This window comes from Sapajus apella, unplaced genomic scaffold (assembly GCF_009761245.1).
Source record: "Sapajus apella isolate SASKATOON/1434 unplaced genomic scaffold, GSC_monkey_1.0 scaffold147, whole genome shotgun sequence".
In the NCBI taxonomy this organism is placed as follows: Eukaryota; Metazoa; Chordata; class Mammalia; order Primates; family Cebidae; genus Sapajus; species Sapajus apella.
Genome location: NW_022437087.1, coordinates 56516 through 80618, shown reverse-complemented (window position 1 = coordinate 80618; position 24103 = coordinate 56516). Strand labels below are relative to the sequence as shown.

The window sequence follows — 24103 nt, the reverse complement described above, 5'->3', positions numbered from 1 at the left end:
CCAAGTGGAGAATGAAGTAGAAAACTGGAGGAGATGAGGTAAGTCAATCAGTGTGAGGCTGCTAGAGGCCATCCAACAATTCCTAACAGAATATGGCTTAATATTCCCACAGTGGTACTTGATATCAGTGTGTCCTCCCAACTTCCTATCAAAAAACCTATGAAGATGGCAAAAGAGACAAAAATTGACCATAGCGATAATAAATAAAAGCACACAAAGATAAGATGATAGGTCAGAAGCTGAGAGAACGGAAAAGGACAGGGATCTCAACTGTATCTGTCACACTGTGGGGACTAATAAAGAAACCTATTTCTGAACTGTGCCTCACACACTTCAGTCTTTGAAGCTAAAATACCAATGGCCATAAAGGAAGGCAGTAGAAATGGGCTTTGCTTTATTCCCCCTGTGTTCTGCCAAGCCTGGGATCCTGGAGTTGCTCTGACCAGAGAAACAGATAGCTGAGCCCCAGCAGAGCAGCAAGACTTTATGAGCTGGGCAGAGGCCTGTACTCCAGCCCCTGCCACCCTCTGATTCTTTACTTTCTGTATCTACTGAGAAACCCAAGGTAAGGTGGAGAGGGATATGGACAGAGACATGGTTTTTCCTACGTTTTAAGAAGGGACAGAGGCTTAAGGAAGCTGAGGACAGCTCTCCACACACTGCAGTTTCACAACAGCAAATTGTGTCAATTCTCAGGTTTCGTTTGAGAACCAGAGAGAACAGGCCAGGAGCCTACTCTGCAGCAGACGCGTGCATGCCTGCTGGCAGTACTCTGCAAGCCTGAACTGTGCTTGTTGATGTGATCTACAGCTCAGACCTAAGAGAAAGACAGCTACTGAGACCAAGGGCTCAGTGAAGAGGTGCTAAGGAAACTCTCCTGACCCTCTTTGTTGGCAAACTCTCAGCCTGCATAGATGCGAATCACATTCAAGGATGAGCAAACAGGATGAAGAGGGGGGCCTGTGAAAGGTGAGGGGGGAAAGAAGAGCCCTGAAGACTAAGAAAATTATTTTTTATAAGACACTATAGAACCTTTTAGAAGATATATGCTTCGTGCACTCAGAAGAGGTACAGCAATATTTCCTGGTGCAACAGGAGTAGGTCTCTGTAGTAAAAGGGAAGATCTCATAAAGGGAGCTAGAGGAAATAGTACTGCCTGAAAACCCAAAATGCATTAACAGAATTAAAGTCTATGTTGAACGCAGAAGTAACATCGAACTCAGAGTGCCAGATGCTTCTATACAATTTCTTGAATTATACCTTGGTGTGCGTATCCTTTATATCATTATAAATCCCATTCTTTTCCATCTGAAACTTTTTTTTTTTTTTTTTTTTTTTTGAGACAGAGTCTCATTCTTGTTACCCAGGCTGGAGTGCAATGGCACGATCTCAGCTCACTGTAACCTCTACCTCTCGGGTTCAAGTGATTCTCTTGCCTCAGCCTCCCAAGTAGCTGGGATTATAGGCATGTACCACGACACCTAGCTAATTTTGTATTTTTAGTAGAGATGGAGCTTCTCCATGTTGGTCAGGCTGGTCTCAAACTCCCAACCTCAGGTAATCTGCCTGCCTCAGCCTCCCAAAGTGCTGGGATTACAGGCATGAGCCAGCATGTCCAGCTCGCTAGGTTCTTCTACTGAGCCTCCATTATGTGGCCTTTTTTCCAGTGTTCTGTCGAGACCATCATTAGAATTGTTTGTAGTTTCCCAGAATAGCTTGAGTCTGGTAATTGTCCCCAGTATCCATTTCTATTCTTTTCCTAATAACAGAATCTCTGATGTATAGCTGGGCATATGGCTACCTAGAACATAGATTGCATTCCCTAACTTTTCTTACAGCTGGCCAATGGACCCATCATGTGTCTCTTCTGGAAAGTATCCTTAGAGAAGGAGCATTTCCTTCTTCCTGCTGTCTGGAATGTGGACACTGTGGCTGATGTTCATTATCTATCTTGGACCATGAGGAAGAAACCTCATGTACAGACAGTAGTAGAGACACATAGGTAGGAGCCAGGTTCCAGAGTCCATGGCAGCCCTGGATTGTGTCCCTCTGCACATCTTTGATGTGTGAGACAGATTTTGTTTAAACCCCTATTTTTGGGTGTTTTTCTCTCATGTGTGGCCAAAGTGAATCCTAATGGTAAACCAGGTAGTGTAGTTTTAAGTTTCCCAGTGAGGCTGAGCCTGGTGGCTTACACCTGTAATGCCAGCACTTTGGAAGGCCAAGGCAGGCAGATTGCTTGAGCCCAGGAATTCAAGACCAACTTGAGCCACAGGGTGAAACCCTGTCTTTACAAAACATCAGATAATTAATCAAGCATGGTTGGCACATGCCTGTGGTCCCAACTATTTGAGAGGCTGAGGTGAGAGAATCACTTGAGTCCAGGAGGCTGGGGCTGCAGTGAACCGTGATCACACTACTACACTCCAGCCTGGTGGGGAGGAGGGGCACTTCGCAGAATACTTACACTGCTTTCAGAATCTCATGCTACAGGATCACACTCCATTTTTTTCCCGACCTTCTTGAAATCTGACTTCCTAAACATCCAGGTGTACCTTTCAATAATGCCGAGGCATTTATTTCCTAGTTTTCATGAATTCCAGTGCAAGGATGTTATTTTTCAACCCAGGTCCTGACATTTCTGATTTCTAGCCTGTTCTTCCTTCATATGCACCAGAAAAGTTCCCAGTGTGTCTCTACCTATTTTTATACAGTTTTAGAGCTATTTTTAAGGGCTTATCTCCAGTTAAACAAGGCCTTCCCTTCTACTTTATCAGTGCTTCTCATTCTTGTGTCTCCAGGTATGAGTAGGGCATCCAAAGCTGCTTACTGAGCTCACCTGTATTCTTGCTTACTTGCCATTACACCACTCTCATCTTGATTTTTCTTCTAAAAAGCTGAAAGCCGGTTTGAAATGGCTAGCTACATACTTAAATTTGCCTTTTCTCCCTCCATATTTCTGTGATATGATGGAAATGGTAAACACAAAACAGATACAGTGTCCCTAGAAGTGAAGAACATATGATTTGTGAGTCATGCCTCTTATTCCTTGTTGGAAATCAGTGCTAGGATGACTCTTAGTCATCAGGTATGATGAGTGCCCTGGCTATGTGTGTGAGTGTCTGCCATGTCAGTGACCCCTCCAGGCCTAAGCAGCTTTTCCTGTGGCTCTTGCCCAGGAAGTTGAGCCTGCCTGCTCTCACCAGGCAGGGAGACCAGGGTTGGACTGGAGATTGACACCTGGCCAGTAAGCCCTGAGGTGGTGTGTCTGGAAAGGGTCTTCCAGAAGTGCCATGCAGCACCCTTTAGGTTGGCTTCTTCTGGAGAGGATAGGCAGTTGGATGCTAGAGGAATACAGAGTGAACATGAAAAAGCAGAGATGTTGAGAGGCGTAGAGAAGAGGTGAGCATGAGGGAGACTGGCTGGTCCCTAGAGCTGCTTTTCCATTCCCGAGCAACTTCCCTATCCCAGCCTGTTCTGCATTTGTTGTTAGATTCAGCCTTTTTCAACCTGGATTCCACAAGAAAATGAAGCCTGAATGCCCACAGGCAGGAATGGGCAAGGCAGAGCACAGTCATGTTCGTTCATTTATGTATTATGTGTGGCTGCCTTTGTGCTACAATGGTAGAGTTGAGTAGTTGTGGCAGAGTCCATATGGCCTGCAAAGCCTAAAATATTTACTCTTTGACGTTTACAGAAAAAGTTTGCTAAGACTGTGGCTGAGTCCAATGGCTCATGCCTATAATCCCAGCACTTTGGGAGGCCAAAGCAGGAGGATGGCTTGAATGCAGGAGTTCCAGACCAGCCTGGGCAGTGTAGTGAGACCAAAAAATAAAAAAGTGAGCCAGTGGCACATGCCACAGGTCCCAGCTACTCATGGCTGGAGCCTGGGAGGTCAAGACTGAAGTGAGCCGTGATTGCACCACTGCACACCAGTCTGGTGACAAATGAGAACAGAACCTGTCTCAAAAAATGACTGGGGCATCCATCGTGTATGAGGAGTTGCTTATGCATCTGGAATGATTATTTTATATACCATCTTGGGGAGAATTGAGAGCTAGTCACTCAAAATTATTTTCTGGATTCTGTGATTCGGAAGTGGCTCTATTCCTTGATCTAACGGCTGGAGCAAATGCGGTGAGTCTTGACTGGTTTCTGTCCCATCCTAGACACATTCTCCAGGAGGCTAGCATACCTTTGACTTGACTAGGGCAGTCTGGGTATATTCCTCTACATTATCTTCTTTTTAGAGTCCCTCTACAACATGAGTCTTCTTCCTCTGGGCCTGGGGCGAGTTCCTTCCTTCTCCTATAGACTGGTTCTTCTCCAGAGTCCTGCTTTCTTCTCTCAGTGTAGGATGAGTTCAAGGCTGTTGCGTATCTCCAGTGAAGCACTTCTTTTCTTTCTCCTACTCTGTGTCACATTTATTTCTGCTCTCTCTGATATTTTGGCTGTATTTTCATTCTCCATGGCCTCTAAAGCTGCTTCTGCAGAAAGGTTGAATTCACTCTGTATGGGAAGCTTCATACTTTTTGGGTAACTTCAGTGAAACAGTCTCATGTACTTTTCTAGACGAGTCCTCTGTTCTGTCCTCTGTTCTTAACCTTTTATCAGGTGTTGATGCTCTTCTTTCTGACAGATTATAATATCTTGCATTTCCTAGTTTGGAATTTTTTTTGGTGGTTGTTATTAATTTAGCTTCCATTTTACCTAGGAACTCTTCATCCTTTGTGCTCCTTAGAATGCAGTGGAGCCAGCCCTTGGGCTCCTTTATCCCCTTTGGTAAGCCTAGCCATCACCTTGTGAAAATAGACATAAATTTGCATTTTCCTTTGGAAGAAGAAATAAATGGCTTCTTTCATGCAATCTCAAAGTAGAGAAAATACTCCGCCTGAAACAAGGCAGGTTAACAAAGATCAGAAAAAGTAGAATGCACGTCATCTTAGTTAACTGTTAATTCATACTTCATAATTGTTATAGTTATCACAGTCTACTGAATAGGAATTTGCCCCTAAGAGAGAAAGATCAAGTAGTCAAGAAGGTGAATTCAGAGAGTGAGGGGCTCATTTACTCTCCCTTCTGCCCCTCTTCCAACTTTAATTGTTGTAATTGTTTAAGTATATTTGGTTTTAAAGGATTATTTTTATATTTATTTTAAAGTTTTGTGTTTCTTTTAAGGTCTATCAGATCATCAAAACTCTCAGAAAACACAGTTATTGTTGGTGTAGTACGGAGGTAAACTTTCATTTTTTTAATGTTGAAATTGATGTGTCAGTGTAATAATTACTCTTAACACATAGCCAAACAAAAGCTCGCATACTGTGTCAGGCACGCCTCTTTCTAGTGTGGCTTTTTCTTCTTTATTCTTTCTTATTTTATTTTGCTTCTCCAGTTAACTTCCTGGAAGGACTTTCTGCTTTCATGCTAGACTTTTGTGATTTTAAACTGCCTTTCACTTTAGAAACAGGCAAACTATGAGAGAATTCCATTTCTAAAAGTATGAATGTTTTCCAGGGGTATCTTCCTAGGGCCTTCTAGCTCCAAATATCTCTGTGAATTACACATAAATGAGGGGAATCTTAGATTTCATCTCTAAATTGGAGGTAAGAAAAGAAGAGTAATATGTTAGGAGAAAGACAAGTTTTCAAATTAATGTTATTTAACTTAAATGTTTTTATAGATAGAAGAAATGTTTCTGTGCCCTTTAAACTCTTTTCCTAAGCTGTAGGGGAGAAAGGAATTAAAAAAAAAAAAAAAACTGGAAGTAGAAGAAAATAGGAGAAAATTTAACTTAGTTTAAATTTAAAAATTTATATATTAAAAAGATATATGCACACTTCTGTATTCCCGTTATTAATGAAGTTTCTGTATTTCAGGTATTATATCATTCCAAAAAGCTAAATGTGAAATTGAAACAGAAAACAGTTTTCAACTTTATCCTTTAAGTTTCTATACTAATCTGACTCATCCAAAAGTACTCTTTACATAACAAAGTGTTACTTAAATTAGTAGAGTAAAAGAGGTGAGATGTAATTGATAAACACTATGTCTATGTTCTTTACTATGTTATTTTGAAGGGTGGATAGAGAAGAGTTGTCCGTAATGCCCCTCATTGCTGCTGGATTTACAAGGGTATGTACTCACTTCTTTGTTATACAAGTATAATTCAATTTGAGAAATTATTTTATCTCTGTTCAGTACCCAGCAAAAGCTTTGAATTAATTTGAAGAAAAAAAATTATTGTCTGGCCGGGGGTGGTGGCTCATACCTGTAATCCCAGCACTTTGGGAGGTCGAGATAGGAGGATCCCTTGAGCCCAGGAGTTCAAGACCAGCCTGGGCCATGTAGGGAGAACCTGCCTCAGTCCTACTTTTAAAAAAAAAAAAAACATTGTCCTTCTGTTACAGTTTGGTTTAACTTTGTAACCTGCTAATCTAATCTATAACATTCACGTTCTTAGTCTCTCAAAAGCATGCCTGCTAAAGTCGTCTGAACATAATAAAAGCTCCTGTAATGGCATACTCACTACAAATCATACCACAGGATGTGTTGCTATGGTGCCGGCATGTATACCTGCAACTTTTTAAGCCAGCTCAAGGATCCTGGAAATAAGGCAACCCAAACACAGCTCTCTTTCTCTCCTCTTCCAGCTTTAGTCTGTTGGTTTCTCTAAATGAAAAGGCTACCTGGGGCTTCAGTAAGCTGGCTGCAAATGAGGCCTTGGGAATCATACAGAGAGAACTTAAGTAAGGCTGACCCTTGGGCAGATTTGTAGCTCAGCTTTGTATAAGCAAGTAATCAAGAAACCTCAAGCCGTGAATTTGGCTTCAAGTTTTCTGGATGAGTAGGACTCCTAAGTGCCTGGCAGAAGCAAATACAAATCCTCCCCAGAGGCAGACAGCTTCATCTCTGACCTCAGAGGATCTCCATAAATAAATTGCTCGAGGGCAGCCGGCAGCAGTCAGTCAGAGCTAGAGTCAATCCACCAGGTGACAGGGCATCCCAAGGAAAAACTAGCAGGGGAAAAAACCTAGTAACAGACCCTCACACCCCTCAGAGATTAGTTATGAGACATGAATTATAAAGCAAGTGTGCTTACTATAGGTAAAGAAATAAAAGATAAGCTGGGAATATCTGCGAGGAATAGGAAACTACTAAAAATGGCACAGCAAATTTTTGTGAAGAACAAAACTGAATTGTAAGAAATGAAAATACAATAACCGAAAAACTTAAAATTTAGGAGGTCACATGTAGCAGAGAAATACAATGACAGAAAATAAGTTAGATGAAGAAATGTGGAGGATAGCATGTGAAGTTTTAGAGAGAGAGAGAGAGAGAGAGAGAGAGAGAGAGAGAGAGAGTGTGTGTGTGTGTGTGTGTGTGTAGCTGGACTTCCAGGAGAAGAGGACGGATAGAACAGAGGAAATATTTGAAGAGTTACTAGCTGAAAATTTCCAGAACTGATGAAAAACAAATTCATAGATTCATGAATTTTAACATACCTAAAATAGAGTAAATTTTAAAAGAGGACACATCATAGTGAAACTGTTAAAAAAAAAAAAAAAAAAGGTGGGGGGGAGGGGACTGAAAATCAGCCAGAGAAAAAGATGACCTTCCAAAGAATGACAGACTAACAGCTTCTCAGCAGCAGCAAATGGAAAACAGAAGACAGTGGAATAAAATTTTCAGTGCAATAAACTTCCTAGAATTTTATATCTAGCATATATATCTTTCAAAAATGAAGATGAAATAAAGACTTTCGGAAATATGGACTTTGAAAGAATTTGTAACTAACAGATCCTCACAAGGAAATTCTAAAGGATATGCTTCAACCAGAAGGAGTGTGAACCCCGGGTAGAAGGTCTGAAATGCAAGAGATAAAGAAAATGGTCTGTATAGGGTAAATATTGATACATGTTTACTGTATGAAACGATAATAATGTCTAGTTTGATGAGAGGATACAGGGAGAAAGGGACTACAGCCCAATCATATACCCAGCCAAGTTTTTGCTTACCTTTCTTTTGGGGATATACATAAAATTCAGAGAGTTCCCCAGGAGTTCTGTCTGAGGAAAGTAATTCAGAAAAGGACTCTAATCATAGAAGAAATGAACTAGAATAGGAATTTGAAGAGGAGAGGAGGGAAAAGTGTGAGCTATAAACCCTGCCATGTGCCTACTTCCTCATGGTGCCTCCTACTTTGTCCGGCTCTGTCTTTCTTTATAGATGTGCCCACAGTTATGCATATGTGTATAAAATTAGTCCCAAAAGGATAAACATAGACTAGAATGTATAATCTTTTAAAAGAAGGGACGTTATCCAAAGAGGAATTTTAATAACAACTCAGTTTTAAATTCTAGACTTAGTCAACCCTAGGTGTTTGCAGGATTCGTGAGAAGAATGCAGGCATTCTTACAGGCTTATCTAAGAGACAGAATGAGCATGAGCCCAGGAAACATGCATCTTTGTGGGAGATGTGCAGAGTAGAGCATCACTTTGTAGGAGATACTTTATTCTGGAGGTAATTGGTATCTTGTTTTCAAGTAGTCGTAAAGAAATCTACGTCTGCTTTTGAGATGATGAAAAGGAAGGTAACCATTGATAGAGCAGGAAAGTTGGATAAAACTTCCAAATTAACAAGAGGAAATAGGGAGTTTACAGCAACTTGATCAAATTAGGAAACAGAAGAAAGAGGAAAACAGTGTAAAATCAGTCAGAAACACAAAGTGAGATAGAATAAAAGCAAACCGGGCGCAGTGGCTCATGCCTGTAATCCAAGCGTTTTGGGAGGCCAAGGCGGGTGGATCACCTGAGGTCAGGAGTTCAAGACCAGCCTGGCCAATGTGGCAAAACCCTGTCTCTACTAAAAATACAAAAACTAGCTGGACGTGGTGGTGCAAGCCCATAATCCCAGCTACTTGGGAGTCTGAGGAAGGAGAATCGCTTAAACCCGAGAGGTAGAGATTGCAGTGAGCTGAGATTGCACCACTGCACTCCAGCCTGTGCAACGGGAGCAAGATTCCATCTCAAAAAGAAAAAGGGAAAGAATAAAAGCAAATGTATATGAATGGGCTGACTTCTTCCTTTAAAAGATGGGCTGTTAGATTGGGTTTAAAAAATACAATTCTATAACACTTGTAAGACAATGTGATAAAAAGGGCTTAGGTAAAGGAACAAAGAGGTAGCAAGTAAATGCAGACAAAAACACAAATACTGATACTAATATCGATTAGGTGGAATTTAAGATTTTAGTTTAAATGTAAATACAGTTTTATATAAAAAGTACACGTTAGGTTATTATTGATTACATAGTTGTGGCTTTCTTGGGTTTCCCCCTTTTTGGACAACCGCCCACAACATACACACACACATACATACATACATACAACACATACATACACACATGCATATAACATACACACACATCAGCACTTGTCTCCATTCCCTTACCTCTAGTAATCCCTGTTACATTGTATGAGAACAGTTTACTCAGCCAGCAGTGAGGAGTCCCAGGTTGGAAGTCAGAAGTCCCCTATTCCTGATGGATCTTTACATCATCCCTCCTTAAGCTGCTTGCTTTTGCAGTAACTAAGGCTGCAAAACTGGCTGTTCCTTTTAATAAGAACCTTAGAAGCTTCCACTTTCTAGTGAAATTCAGGGGATATATTGTTCCCTTTGCCTTTGGTTATTTGCTTACCTACAGCCACATGAGGTTATTAAGCCTTAAATTTGTTTGAGGTCTCTTTGAAAGTACATAGATGCAGTGTTGGAAATTTGTGTTTGGTGAGTGCTGTGTTTGAAATTCTGCCCAAGAAGCCTATCAGCACAGTTCTGTGGACCAGGACGAGCATCCTGGTTGATAGAAGGTCAAGTAATCTTGGTCCGTATATTTTCTTCGTATTATTGTGTTATCATGGAGCTAACTTGAAAAGTAACTGACACACACACTCTTGGTTCCCCTCATGCCTATACATCTTAATCAAGGGATCCCTTGAAGACTTCGATGGAAACACTTTTAGGTGCATGCCCCTGTGAGGACACTTCCATGCAAAAGCCCGAAAGCTTTACAGTACTCACTTTAGAAGCACCTGACTTGGGAAATGTGGAGGTAGTGGCAGGCTTTCCATTTTGTGGGTGAGGAATTCATGTGGGTGACCAGTCCTCAGAGATCACGAGTGCTAAGTAGTAAAGGGATGCTCAGGCTACTGAGGAGAACAGTTAGACCTAGAGGAAGGGGATTATCCCAGTAATGGCTATAGTGAGTGATGCCAAGGCTTGAATCTGAAAGTTAGCACCATAATGAGATTTCTGGTACGGGGAGTGCAGGGTGGGAAGGAGTATGAGCTATTTTGTGGATTAGCCATCGTTCAGGATTGAAAAGTAGATGGAGGACATGTTAGCCTCCTCAGTTGGATTTGGCCATTGAGCATTTACTGACTCACTGCTGGGTGTGATTAGAATCCCGTGAGTAACATCCCTAGGGACTCTGTTTCAGTTGGTCCATGAAGGGGCCTGCATGCTGATATTTTTTCAAAGTGTAGGTAATTCTAATATGCAGCTGAGAATTGAGAACCACTGGGAGAGACCTAGTAAAGATGGCCTCAAAACCTAGCCATGGGTGTGATATGCTTTGGATAAAGTGAGGTTGAGTTAGCTTAGAAGTCTATAGGATTTGTAGTCCCAGCCCCTTTCATGGGAGGAGGCTAAGGGAGAGGAGACTAACTGCTGTTTAAGCAGAGGGAATAAGCTTGCTTTCTGAGGACCTGATTCTTCACCCTTCATGCCCTGTGGGGTCCTTGGGACAGAAACAAAAGTTGGCAAGGGGCCAGAAAGATGAGATGTTTAAATACAGAGAACAATGTTTAGACATACATAGCAAAGCGGAAGTATTGAGGGAGGTGGCAAACAGCAGGAGCAAGATGCTGTACATTTGGTCACATGTGCTAGTTGTTTTTTACCTTGATTTCTGCCTTTGGGGTAAAAAAGTTTGGTGAATACATAACATTCAGACCCAGTAAAAAATCTCATTGCATGCATGGGAATCCATTTGTGGAATTGGATAAATACACATTCCCTCCACACCCCCCCCATCCCAAGATCTTACCTGCAGAGAAAGTGAGGACCCCTATCTATCTCAAGACACCATCCCTTATCTCTCAGAGTGGCACAAGCACTAGTCAAGAAGTCTCTTTTCCCTGTGCCTGCCCAGTCAGAAGTGGGTTCCTATCCAGAGTTCTTGGGTGTTCCCCTGGGGTCTTGGCTGATGGCGATGTGGACAGCAGGTCTAGCAGGCTCCTCCCCTCTCAGTCGGTGGGAGCTGGTAGGCATGTGACCTCTGGGTGAGAAAGGGGCTCTGTTTTGGCCTATAGGCATAGGGTTTATCATGCTCCTGGACAACAGGTCTTGCCTTCCCTTATGAGGGCGACGATAACTGTTCTTTACATTTGTGCAGCAGTTTGTACTTCAAATGCTTTCTCCCATTGTCTCTTTTTTTTCTCACGGTGATCTGCATTGGATAGGAACAGTATTATTTTTCCTGCTTTACGCTTGAGGAAGCAGCCTCGGGATGGTTAGGTGCCTCATATACAATTATACAGCTTTTAAGGCATGAACCTAGGGGCTGGATAAGACCCTGATCAGAGTTCAAACAGGGGCCATTTGTGTTCACCATGATAGTAGAAAGAACTCCTCAAGGGGCCCCCTGTCCCTGATTGTTCTGGCTGGGGCTTATAGATAGTGATCTGCAGAGACCCCACCTTTTAGACATCAGCTTCCTCCTCAGTCAGGTAGAGTATTGTCCATTTATTGTGCAGGTAAAAAGCAAAGAGCTCTTTAGAAACAGTGGGGAGTAACATTCACAAATATTCTTACATATGAATAGAGCTGTATGACAGAACACAGTGGATGCCAAGATGTCTTCATGGAGTATTTAATTTGATGGTGGAATGGGTCCACCTTCTCAGAACTATGTAATTCACTTTGTCATGAGATATTTCCACTTTGTAAACATTATTATACTAAATACCTAATGTTCACAGCTATAAAAGACACTGGGCAAATCCACCCATGGCTTCTGCCAGTGCTTCTGCTGTGGAAGATAATCATCTGCCAGCTTCATGGAGCCACTGTGGGTGGTTAGTTCAGGAACGTGTTGCCCATGTTGAGATTCCCCCTGTGAAATACAGGTGCAAATAGAAATGCAGGTGTGTTTTTGTTTATGGTAAGCTAATATGACTTTAAAGAGGACACAATATTGTTCTTGAATATGCTCTGAAAGCCTAATATAAATAGGATTTTTGTTAATAAATTTCCTCTTCTACGCGTTCTAGCCCCTGCTTTATCATTGACTTGAAAACAACCAAAATGCTCTTAACTGAAGGCACTGAAAGAAAAGCACTCTTAAACCCTACTTTTTAAAAAGCTAATTTGGTTCCCATAAATTTTCTCTCTTAACCTTCTGTTCATCATTTATGATAACAAAGTATTTCTGAGATTTTAGTTGCCAAGTTGAGAAGTTTGTTTAAAGAGTTATTTTTATTGGCACACATAATTTAAAGAAGCACCTTTGTTTATCCACAAAATTCCTCTTTCTGTTTGTAGCGGTATGTAGAAAACCCCAACATCATGGCCTGCTATAATGAACTGCGCCAGCTGGAGTTTGGAGAGGTGCGATCACAACTGAAACTCAGGTAATTCTGCCATTTCTGGAAAGCCCTCCAGGCCACACAGGGCAGTCTCTAAACAAACAAACAAACCTTTTACATTATTCCTGTTATTACTAAACTGACCCACTAAAGACAAAGTAGCTTAGCCAATAAAAATTAGCTCCTTTTTCGCATGTAAAAAAAACCAAGCGATAATATGTAAATTATACCTCACTAAAGTTATTTTTTAAAAAAAGCAAAAAACACACTGGGTGCAGTGGCTCACACCTGTAGTCCCAGTGCTTTGAGAGGCATAGGTGGGCAGATCACTTGAGGTCATAGTTTGAGACCAGCCTGACCAACATGGTGAAATCTCTTACCTACTAAGAAACAAAACAAAACAAAATTAGCCGGGCCTGATGGCACATGCTTCTGTAATCCCAGCTACTTGGGAGGCTGAGGCAAGAGAATTGCTTGAACCCGAGAGGTGAAGGTTGCAGTGAGCCGAGGTCGTGCCACTGCGCTCCACCCTGGGTGACAGAGTGAGACTGTGTCTCAAAAAATCAAAAAATAAAATAAGCAAAAAACAATAAGAAGTTCTCACCTCCAATATAACAAGCTTGGAGGAGATGGATCTGGGTTTTATCATTCTTTTTTGCTTTTGCAGATATGGTAAATTAAAAATGTTACATCTGCATGTCTTTTTTACTGAGGCTGAACATCTTTTCACATTCATTGGCCATTAATATCTCTCGGGAACTGCTTGAATACGTCTTTTAATATTTTTCTTTTCTTTTCATTTCTTTTTTTTTTGAGACGAAGTTTCGTTCTTGTTGCCCCAGGCTGGAGTGCGGTGGGGGGATCTTGGCTCACTGCAACCTCCACCTGCCAGGTTCGAGCAATTCTTCCGCCTCAGCCTCATGAGTAGCTGGAATTACAGGCGCACGCCACCACATCCGACTAAATTTTGTATTTTTAGTAGAGACGGGGTTTCACCATGTTGGCCAGGCTAGTCTTGAACTCCTGACTTGAAGTGATCCGCCCACCTTACCCTCCGAAAGTGCTAGGATTACAGGTGTGAGCCACCATGCCCAACTCTTTTAATATTTTTCTAATTGTAATTGATCACTTTAAACTTTATTAATCAAAGCTCCAGTAACATTCAGGACATTAACTTAACATCTGTCCTATATGTTACAAATATATTTTCCAGTTGCCTGGGCTGGAGTGCAGTGGTGTGATCACTGCTCACTGCAGCCTTGACTGCCTGGGCTCAAGCAGTCCTCCCACCTCATCTTCTCAAGTAACTGGGACTACAGATGTGCACCACCAGCCCAGCTAATTTATTTTTTGTAGGGACAAGGTTTCGCTGTGTTGCCTAGCTGGTCTTGACCTCCTGGGCTCAAGCAGCCTGCCCGCTTCTGCCTTCCAAGGTGCTGACATTACAGGCGTGAGCCACCTCGCCTGGCCAGCATTGTTATTTTTAGAGTTTATTTGTAGTATCTCTGCATCTTATAAGCAGGCACTTGTTTTCTTTTTTTTCATCTTCTGAGACCAGATAATCTTAAAATCATTCTTTGGGAGATTCCTTATCCAAGAAAAAAAAAACCTGGAAGCAACCCAAATGTCTAGTCATAGGAGATTTATTATATAAGTTATAACATAATCTTATAGTAGAATATTATATAATTATTTAAAATGCTGATAAAGAAATGCAATTGATATGGAAAGATTATTATTCCAGTGAGAAAAGCAGATTATAAAACTGTAGAGTATGGTCTTTTTTAATATACACATTATGTATGCATTTGTACAAGTAAATGCCTAGAACGTTTTTCAATGCTTATTGAAAATGATTAGTTTTTTTTCTATGATGTCTAGGTATTGGGATTTCAGGTTATTTGATCTTATTGAGGTATATTCAAAGGATTTTAGTATATTTATTGAGTTGTGCTTCAGTCACCACAATTTTAGAACATTTTTATTTTCCCCAGCCCTAGACAACTGCTAATCTACTTTCTATCTCTGCAGATTTGCCTATTCTGGACATTTCATACACTCTATGATCCTTGTGACTGGCTTACAGTTTTCAAGGTTCATTCATGTTATGACATATATCAAGACTTCATGTCTTTTTATGTCTGCATCGTATTCCATTGTATGGATATACGATGTTTTGTTTATCCATTCATCAGTTGATGGACATTTGGATTTTTTCCATTTTTTGGCTTTTCTGAATAATGCTGCTGTGTACATTTGTGTATAAGTTTATGTGTGGACATAAAGGGGCTGTTTTCCAAAAGGGGCTGTACTTTTTTACATTCCCGCCAGCAGTTTAGGAGGGTTCCTCACTAATAAATGTTACCGTCTGTCTTTATTATTATTCAAATGGGAGTGATATAGTGTTCCATTTATTTTTGTTAATGTTTATTTTCTAATTTTTTTCAATAAACATTGTTACTTATATAATTTTAAAAATGTTTTCAAACACAAAGGTTGTGAGAAGGTGCTCACAAAAGAAGGCTCAGAGAGCAAGAAGCAAGACTAGTCATTCCAGATGCCCCCAATTTTGTGAAAATAATTTGGTTAAAATAGTAATTACAAATGATTGACTGCTTTCTCTCTGCCAGGCTCTGTGCAGTATTCTTGACTCTATTGTCTTATTTAGTCCTCACGAGGACTCTTAGGTGGTGAGAGGGGAAGCTCGATGGGGTTCATTCACTTGCCCAGGGTCCCACCACTGCTGAAGAGCTGGGATTTGACCCTGGTATGTGACCGCCTTGGCCCACTGGCCTAGTGTGCCTTTCCTTCACATTGAGAGGAAAGGTACTATAGCGTACCTAGTGATGATCCCAGTGGAAGGGCTTGTAGGGGAGTGTTTATTTCTTCTTTATGTTTTAAAATATTTTCTCCCTTCTTTATAAATCAGACAAAAAATACCTTTAAATAAGTTAATGTAATAACCCAAGATTTTATTAGATTTGCAGTATTTAATGATTCCTTTTTTTGTTTTCTCATAAAGGGCTTGTAACTCAGTATTCACTGCATTAGAAAACAGCGAAGATGCAATTAAAATTACAAGTGAAGACCACATTATACAGGTTTGTTATTTTGGAATCTGTCTTTCTATATTTCTTATTTTGTTTGTTCCAATGTTTGGGATTGAACCCCTCCAATATGATTTTTTTTTTTCTTTTTGAAATTCGGGAGACCAGTTTTTCCTTATCAGAACAAAATCAGTCAAATGTGTACTTTAAAATAAGCTCTCTATAGATTAGAAAACATACTAATAATTAAAGTGCTAGAAAATGTCTGTAGAAATGCTACATTTGCATTCATTATCTCCCACTGGTTCGTTTAACAAGGAGAGACTTACTGAAAAGGATGATTGCTGGGGGCTGGGGTAGTGCTGTTGTAGGAGGGGAGTGCTCTGACCAGAAGGCCTGTGAGCCTTTCACCTTTCTCGCTGTCTTTGAAGATAGTTTGCACTTACAGAAATATACTAGAAACAACTAAAAGTTTCAGAAATAACATACTAGTAAGTACTGAATAAATTATACATTATGATCTAAGTGGGTTTGTACGAGTGACGTAAGGCAACATAGCTTAATGCTTTCAGATAACAGCAAAAAAGGGAGTTGTGCCAGAAAAAAACATTTTTTTTTTGTCTGAGAATCAGCTCCACTTTGATTTTACTTCTGGGGTCTCTAGTCTTTCACTTTAATCTGACTTGTGACTTCCTTGTTAGAGAGTTGATGGTGTTGACATTGAGTTGGTGCCCTGAGGGGCAGCGTGGGCCTGTGTTTGAGTTCATGTATGTGAAGTGTTTACTATAGTGCCCAGTGAGGAAAACAGACCCTGACAGACAGTATCAATTATTGTTTGATCGTTATCATCATTAGCACATGCACACTTTTCCCATTCGTGTTCTGCTTATCTTATAGTTCTATTTGAAACTTAACCATAAAGCCTTACATTTGTGATTACTTCCTAGTTCATAGCCTGCTTTTCACACACATCATTTATTTGAACCATATGAGAGAAGCAAGAGAAATGTTTCATTCCCATATCCGGATAAGAATCTTGGAGGGATTAAGTGACTTGCTGAGGTCTGTGTGGAGGGGGAGGAGAGCCCAAGTGTTTTGCACTCTATGTGCTTTATTCCATCGTCCCCCAGTCTAAATAGCCCTGTTGTAGCAGCTCCTGGTTTGGCCCTGTGCACATCCCTTCCTGTGCCCCTGTTGAAGTGGGAGTGGGCCTGCTGCCCTCTTGGAGCCTCAGGAGAACGTAGCAGAAAGCCCAGCAGAAGCTCATCCGGGCTCCAGAATTCTTTGTGGGTTATGTGCTTATGGCTTCAGAACTGCCACGATGAGGTCCAGGCTCCTGAGCTTTTTCTGGGGGAAAAACCTGAAGGGCTTAGGTCGAAGACCTTTGATTGTCCTCTTTTGCAAAATGACTTTCAATTCACTTCATGTTTTTTCTTTTTCAGTATGCAAATCCTGCGTTTGAAACAACAATGGGCTATCAGTCAGGTGAATTAATAGGGAAAGAGTTAGGAGAAGTGCCTGTAAATGAAAAAAAGGCTGACTTGCTCGATACTATAAATTCATGCATCAGGATAGGCAAGGTAAGTGAGAGGTCAGTACCTTTTTTAACTTTCACGTAACAAAGAGAGAAGACAGTGTTCATTGAACACTGCCAGGTAATCTCAGTCTTACTCCTCCCAACAGCCCAGGGGAGTATAGGGAGTGTTATCCTGTTATACCCATTTTGCAGATGAGGAAACTGGGGCCAAGAAAATAGATAATATGATTAGCCAATAAGCAAAGTAACTTGAATTGACAGCTAACAATCATTATTTTTATCTTTGTAGTAAGTGAGTAAGTTGATCTTTCTCATAATTGATCTTCTTAGCTGTAGATGCTGGCAAATGGTTCTGGGTAAAGAATTGCCAGTAAGGCAACACGTTCTCAGAAGACACTTGTGCTCAAGATTTCTCTAAGCCTCATTGATTCATTGAGCATTTTAAAAATGCCTTCTGTTAGCCAGACACTGTGCTAGATTCCGGTATGGAAAGAAGAGTAAAACAAAAATTCCTGCCTTAGAGAGCTCATATTCAAGGGTTGGAAACAGCCAAATAAAAGTAACCATTATTCAGTAATGTAAGAAGTCACTCAATCATGGTGCTGAAGGAACAGGCAGAAGAAAGGCAGCTCAGTCTGAAAGCTTATTTCTCTGAACCAGTTTCTGATAGCACATCACTGTGACAGGTTTTACAATATGATGAGAAGGAAAAGGCTACTGCTTTTCACAGTCATTTGTGTCCTTTCTGCTGGGTTTTTTTTTTTTTTTTGCTTTTGGAAGTTGGTATAGACTATTAATCTGATTATTTCAAACATTTGAAAAACTGGTGACTCATGCTGCCTGCTTTGTGGAGGCACTGGTGGCATTTGGCTAGTGCCTATCTGATAGCACAAAACAGCAGCCTACCACAGGAGCAGGGGGCTGTGCAAAGCTTATACTCCACTTATCTTGGGCCTTGTGAAGCCACCGTGAATGGACCTGTTTCTCTTTGCCTTCCCTGTCTCTGAGCATACAACATTGCCTTGAAGTGAGAACAAGGAAAGAACATGCCGGCTGCAGGGGCCCAGTGAAGCCCTGCCAGGGGAATGACAAAGTAGGCACTGCTCTATTTTGCCTTCAACTTTTCTGTCAAGGATTTTTTTTTTTTTCCTTACTGGAAGAAGTGGAAGGTCCTCTAGAAAGAGAGGTATGAAGGCTGAGATGGATGAAGAGACCTTCAGGTGCTCAGGTGCACCATGTAGGTGAGGGCAAGCATTCCTTTCCATGTTTGAGAAGGGCATACTCAGAAGGAGGCCACAGAGCAGCAGTCTTCCAAGACTACAGCAGCTATGGTAGGGGCTTTACCATGACCACCTCAATCCTGGCATTTAGGTTCCTTGCTGCTACTGGATGAGCCAGTGGTTTTGTTGTGAGGTTCAACTGAGTATGAACCAGGACGGGCCTTGTGCACCTTGATGTGGCAGAACTTCCATTGAGGCATTCCATGTCCTTCTCACCGAGGGGGCAAGTGGAGGTAGGGAAGGGCTGTGCTGTAAGTGCTGGCCTCCATCTAGTTCTGTGTGAACTGTGTCTCACCTCTACTGGGGTTGTGCTGTTGGGCACCAGGTAACAAAGGGCCTCAAACTTCAATAGCAAGAGACCTGCTCTCTAAAATTATACTTACTATGAGCAAAGAATAGGAAAGATCATCAGATTACTGATTCCTATAATGATTTATTTTTATTTTTTATGTATTTTCTTGAGACAGGGTCTTGTTCTATAGCCCAAGCTGGAGTGCAGAGGTGCAGCAGCCTTGACCTCCTGGCCTCAGGCAGTCCTCCCACCTCAACCTCCTGAGTAGCTGGGACCACAGGTGCCTGCCATCATGTCTGGCTAATTTTTAAATTATTTGTAGAGACGGGGGTCTCCCTTTGTTGTTCAGGTTAGTCTCGAACTCCTGAGCTCAAGCAGTCCTCCCATATTGGCCTCCCAAAGTGTTGGGATTATAGGCGTGAGCCACTGCAGCTGGCCTATACTACTTTATTTCTCAAAAGGGCCTGGGCATTTGTTTTTTGTTTCCTAGTTCTTGGGGAGCATGGAAAGGTGACCTTTGTCCTTTGTCAGCAACCTGCTGGTCTGTGGGCCACATGGCAGTAGGGCAGGCTGCTGAGCTGGCCTATGTTTTGAGGTGAAAGAATCCATAATTCTGTCTCTAGGGAGCAGGGCTTGTTGAGGGGTCAGCAGGCCTTATGGGACAGTGGCAGTGTGATCAGGAAGGGGAATTCAGGCCTCTGCTAGGGACCAGCATGGCAGAATGGAGACTTAGGAAGTGGCCAGATGGCCAGGAGCTGGGGCCTTGGAGTGTCAGATGCTAGGTGTTGGATATGGAAGTTGGACCTTCTTGGGACAAAAGAGAAATTTTGATGATGTTCAAGCGGGGAATATTGTAAACACTTCCCATCTCCACAAACCCCTGCTGCTCATTGTTCTGTTGGTCGCTCCTCTTTTGGGTAAAAATAACAGGTATGTTGATTTCCAGCTCCGGTACTGATGCTTTTTTGCATCCTGTATGTATATCCACCTAACCCTTCTCTTTTTCCTTCCTCCCCAAGATTTGTCTGTCAGAGCTCTAGAACGCATAGTCTCCCATCTTCTCAGATATCTAAACTTTATATTGTCTCTTTTCTCCTTTTTTTTTTTTCTTGAGGCAGGGTCTTGCTCTGTCACCCAGGCTGGTGTGCAGTGGCACGATCTTGGCTCAGTGCAGCCTGGATCTCCCAGGCTCAAGCGATTCTCTCACTTCAGCCTCCCAAGTAGCTGGAGCCACAGGTGCGTGCCACCACATCTGGCTAATTTTTTTTTTTAGCATATTTTGTAGAAATGGGGTCTCACTGTGTTGCCAAGAGTGGTCTCAAACTCCTAGGCTCAAGCAGCCCTACTGCCTCAGCCTCCCAAAGTGCTAGGATTACAGATGTGAGCCACCATGCCTGGCCTCTTTTAGAAAACTTGATGTTTTTTCCCCTCCCTCAGAAACCGTGTTGTTCTTCTTCTGCTGTTTAATGGGTGCTAAATAAATGGTGGCTGCTCAGGTGCCTGTGGTGATGGTACACGGCTGCAGAACTCTTTAGCTTTTCAAAACTTTTACCTTTTTTAGCTCCTGTGCCTTTGCTTTCCTCTCTCACTGGCTCCCCTTTGCCTACGTTTCTTCCGTTTCCTCCCAGATTTACCAGAACTCTGGCCTTTTCCCCCTACTGTTATCCCTCAGAATGCTCCTTTGTTCTTGAAGTGTCTTTTCTACTCTGTGTAGAAATCTCACACTTCTCTGGTTTTAGTGTCAACCTCTTTTCCAAGGTTTGGTTCAACATCCTGCTGTCATCTTAATTGTCTAGCAATGGTTTCCTCTCGTCTCCCTTAAACAGAAAACCCAATCTCCCTTCCAGCTCCCGCTGTCTCTGCTCATGGACCAACGTCACAGTTGGTTTGACTTAGATCCTTGAAATGGTTTTGATTCCTTCCTGCCTGTTGGTCCCCTCCATCAAATCCACAAGCGCTGATGGCAGTGAAACCCCTGCTTCGAGGATCCCTTGCCTGGGCCTGACCTTGCTCAGGGCCGCCTTCTTACACTCTGGAGTTACAGTGGCTGGATCTCGTTAAGTTGTCTGGGATCCTCCATCTCCACACGGTCCACCATACACTGCTGCATGATTATTCTTACTAAGTCATTATTTTGTCATGTTGCTTCCTCAACATAGGGCTCATAGTCCTTATCTTGGCTGCCAGGATTCAGTAGTTGACTTCAGCCTACCTTTCCCATTTAGTAACAAAAGCCCCAAGTGTTCTTTGACCACAGTTTACCATGTGCACACACTGTGCTCCCCCTGGGGATAGAATGGCTAGATGGTGATGATTTAATTCTCAAGACAATAGGTGCCAAGAGGGACTGCATCAAAAGCCAGAGAAGCCTAGCATGGTACATAGCTTGTACCAGACAGAAGGGAAGTACTGGTCTTGCTGCTATTCTGAGGGGAGCTTGGCCTGGAGAAAGGGGCCTGTGCAGACCACCTGCACCCAAACCAGGCTATTTACCGAATGTTCACCATATGTCAGGACCTTGCCAAGAGTTTACTGGCATTACCCACCCTAATCTTCATGATAGCATTCTAAGGTAGTAGTGTTATTATTCTTAGGAACTTAATCTTTTTTTTTTTTTTTTCCTTTCTCAAGATAGTCTCACTCTGTTGCCCAGACTGGGGTTCAATGGCTTGATCTCAGCTCATTGCAACCTCCGCCTCCTGGGTTCAAGCAATTCTCCTGCCTCGCCTCCTGAGTAGCTGGGATTATAGGCACCCACCACCACACCTGGCTAATTTTTGTATTTTTAGTAGAGACAGGATTCCACCATGTTGGCCAGGCAGGTCTCAAACTCTTGGCCTCGTGACCCACCCGCCTTGGCCTTCCAAAGTGCTGGGATTACAGGCGTGAGCCACCACGCCCGGCCAAACTAAATCTTATGTGATATTTATGTAAGTAAAGATTTTTTGTTTCCACTGGTGACTGGAAACTTAGTGACTCTGTTACCCAAGCCAAGCCATCGGCCAAATTGTCCTACACCTTTAGTTGGACTGTGGAACCGGATGGAATGACCTGTTAGCCTTGACTTGGGATTGATCAGCCACCCAAGTCTATTCAGAAACGAGAAGAAAATCCTGAATATATTTTTCAAATGCTGACTGATTGAATTCATCCATGTTTTTTTTTTTTTTTTTTTTTTTCCTGTCTCTTTTTTTAATGTAACAGCTCTATTGAGATGTAATTTCTGTACCATACAATTCACCTGTTGAAAGTATACCATTTGATAGCTGGGCGTGGTGATGTGTGCTAATGGTCCCAGCTACTTGGGAGGCTGAGGTAGGAGGATCACTTGAGCCTGGGAGGTCAGGGCTGCAATGAGCCATGGTTGTGTTACTGCATTCCAGCCTGGATGAAGGACAAGACTGTGTCTCAAATAAATAAATAAAGTATACAGTGTAGTGTTAATGTATTCACAGTTTTGCAGATGTCACCACAATTAATTTCTCATATTCCCCTTGATAGTGAGCTTCAGAAGTAACCCTGAGACCTGTCTGCTGAAGCCTTCCTTCTAAGGTGGACATGTGAGTTGTGGATATGGATGTCTGCCTCAGGAACCCTATTTAGTTCTTGCTGGTTTTGGGCTGCAAGCCTCATCCTCTGGCTGAGCTCCCCTCGGAACTGTACCAGGGCCGGTACCTCACTTCTCCACTGTAAGCTAAGCACTGAGCTGGGCTTTCCGGCTGTTTTTTGATATAGTCCTTTTTTGGTGCCCATTGTTTTCAGAATTGTATCAGGAAGCATTGGTAATCATCCTTTGATTCTATCTGACTGTCCTGGTTTCTCTTTGATCTGCTTTCCCAGAGGAGTCTGAAGATGATCTCTTACCACTGGTATTTGGATTCAGGTTGTCATGTTCCAAACAGAATATTTCAGAATTGACCTGGAGTAGGGCTCTGGATAGGAAACTTCAGCTAAGCCAGTGAGACTGCCCTTGCGCTCCACTTTCAGCCTGGCTCAGCTCTAGGTCCTGAGGGACTCTGGAAGGGGAAGAAGGTTATGGAATACCCTAGGGGTTCAGTGTCCTACGGTGGGTTTTAGGGATTTTCATAGCTTAGGGACCTTGGTGATTTCTTGGAGGAATTCATAACATTTTAGGATGCTGACAAAACCTAGCTCCATCCTGGCTATCCCCACCACCCCAAGATAAGGGGAGTCACCACAGCCCTGTTTTCTTGCTGTTGTCTTGTTCTGCATAGGCCTCCTTCCCCAGGCTGTGCTTCCTGTCTGAAAGAATCCCCAGGTTCTGTGTCTGATCAGGAGAGCACAGCTAACGTGATTTCAGCCTTGGGTTTTGAGGTCTCATCGTTAGTTTTACTTGAGCTTGGTCCTGACTGTTACGTCATCCTCCACACCCCATATGCAGGGCTTCACACATCCCAGAAGGGCCTCAAGCCATTTCGTTCACCTCAAACTGGTAGCAGTCCACCATGGTAGTGGCCACAGAATGGCCCCTTCCGGCCCAGTCTGGATATTCTTGCCTTCCCAAACACAGGGGCAGAGGCTAAGCTCCCTCTTCCACTTCAGCAGGTGAGAGTTATGAGAGGAGGAAGTGAGGGGGAGTGCCCTTTATTTATAGGCCCAGGATACCTCTTGTCTGCAGGTGGCCACTGAAAATATATGACCATTTAGACTATGGTGACCTAACTTTTGTCAGCAGCTCAGAAGGAGGTGGACTTCGGAAGCTAAGAAAGAATTGACCCATTACCTGAAATCGGTTTGAGGTTGGGATCATTTTTTATCCTAATTGCTTTAGCAATGTAGGTGCATCAGAACTGAAGTAGAAAATGTTTTTGGGTTTATGTTTTCAACATTATGTTTTCAACACAGTATGATTATGCTTACATTCCATTTATAGGAGTGGCAAGGAATTTACTATGCCAAAAAGAAAAATGGAGATAATATACAACAAAATGTGAAGATAATACCTGTCATTGGACAGGGAGGGTAAGTGGAAAAAACAAGTACATCAGTCAACATACAGTGTTTTGGGTTATTGCAGAATTTGCTCTGAATATTTAGTAAGTTAATGACTGCTAACAGAAGTGTCAAGGTCAGGTGTCATCACAGAATGGCCTTCCAGAGTCGTGTTTCCTTGGGGACTTCCTCATGTCTACATCTGACCACTTGCAGCCCAGAGCCACCATACTCGCATCAGTCTTGTTGAAGCTGCCTGGATACACAAGAAACTGAAGTATTTGTTTAAGTCTGAATGTCACTTTATTAAATTGTATGATAATACTGACTGGTAGAGTCCCTATATTGAA

At 42.2% G+C, this 24103-nt stretch overlaps 1 protein-coding gene across 3 annotated transcripts in view; it reads left to right on the top strand.

The window, feature by feature from the left end:
* Positions 1 to 24103, top strand: part of PDE8A (phosphodiesterase 8A) — a 146394-nt gene that overhangs the window by 82230 nt on the left and 40061 nt on the right. For all 3 annotated transcript variants that reach the window (XM_032264784.1, XM_032264782.1, XM_032264783.1), the window contains exons 4-9: positions 5179 to 5235; positions 6078 to 6132; positions 12601 to 12689; positions 15667 to 15745; positions 17134 to 17271; positions 23695 to 23783. In XM_032264784.1, the coding sequence (XP_032120675.1) occupies positions 5179 to 5235; positions 6078 to 6132; positions 12601 to 12689; positions 15667 to 15745; positions 17134 to 17271; positions 23695 to 23783 (507 nt within the window). The remainder of the gene's footprint in view (positions 1 to 5178; positions 5236 to 6077; positions 6133 to 12600; positions 12690 to 15666; positions 15746 to 17133; positions 17272 to 23694; positions 23784 to 24103) is intronic.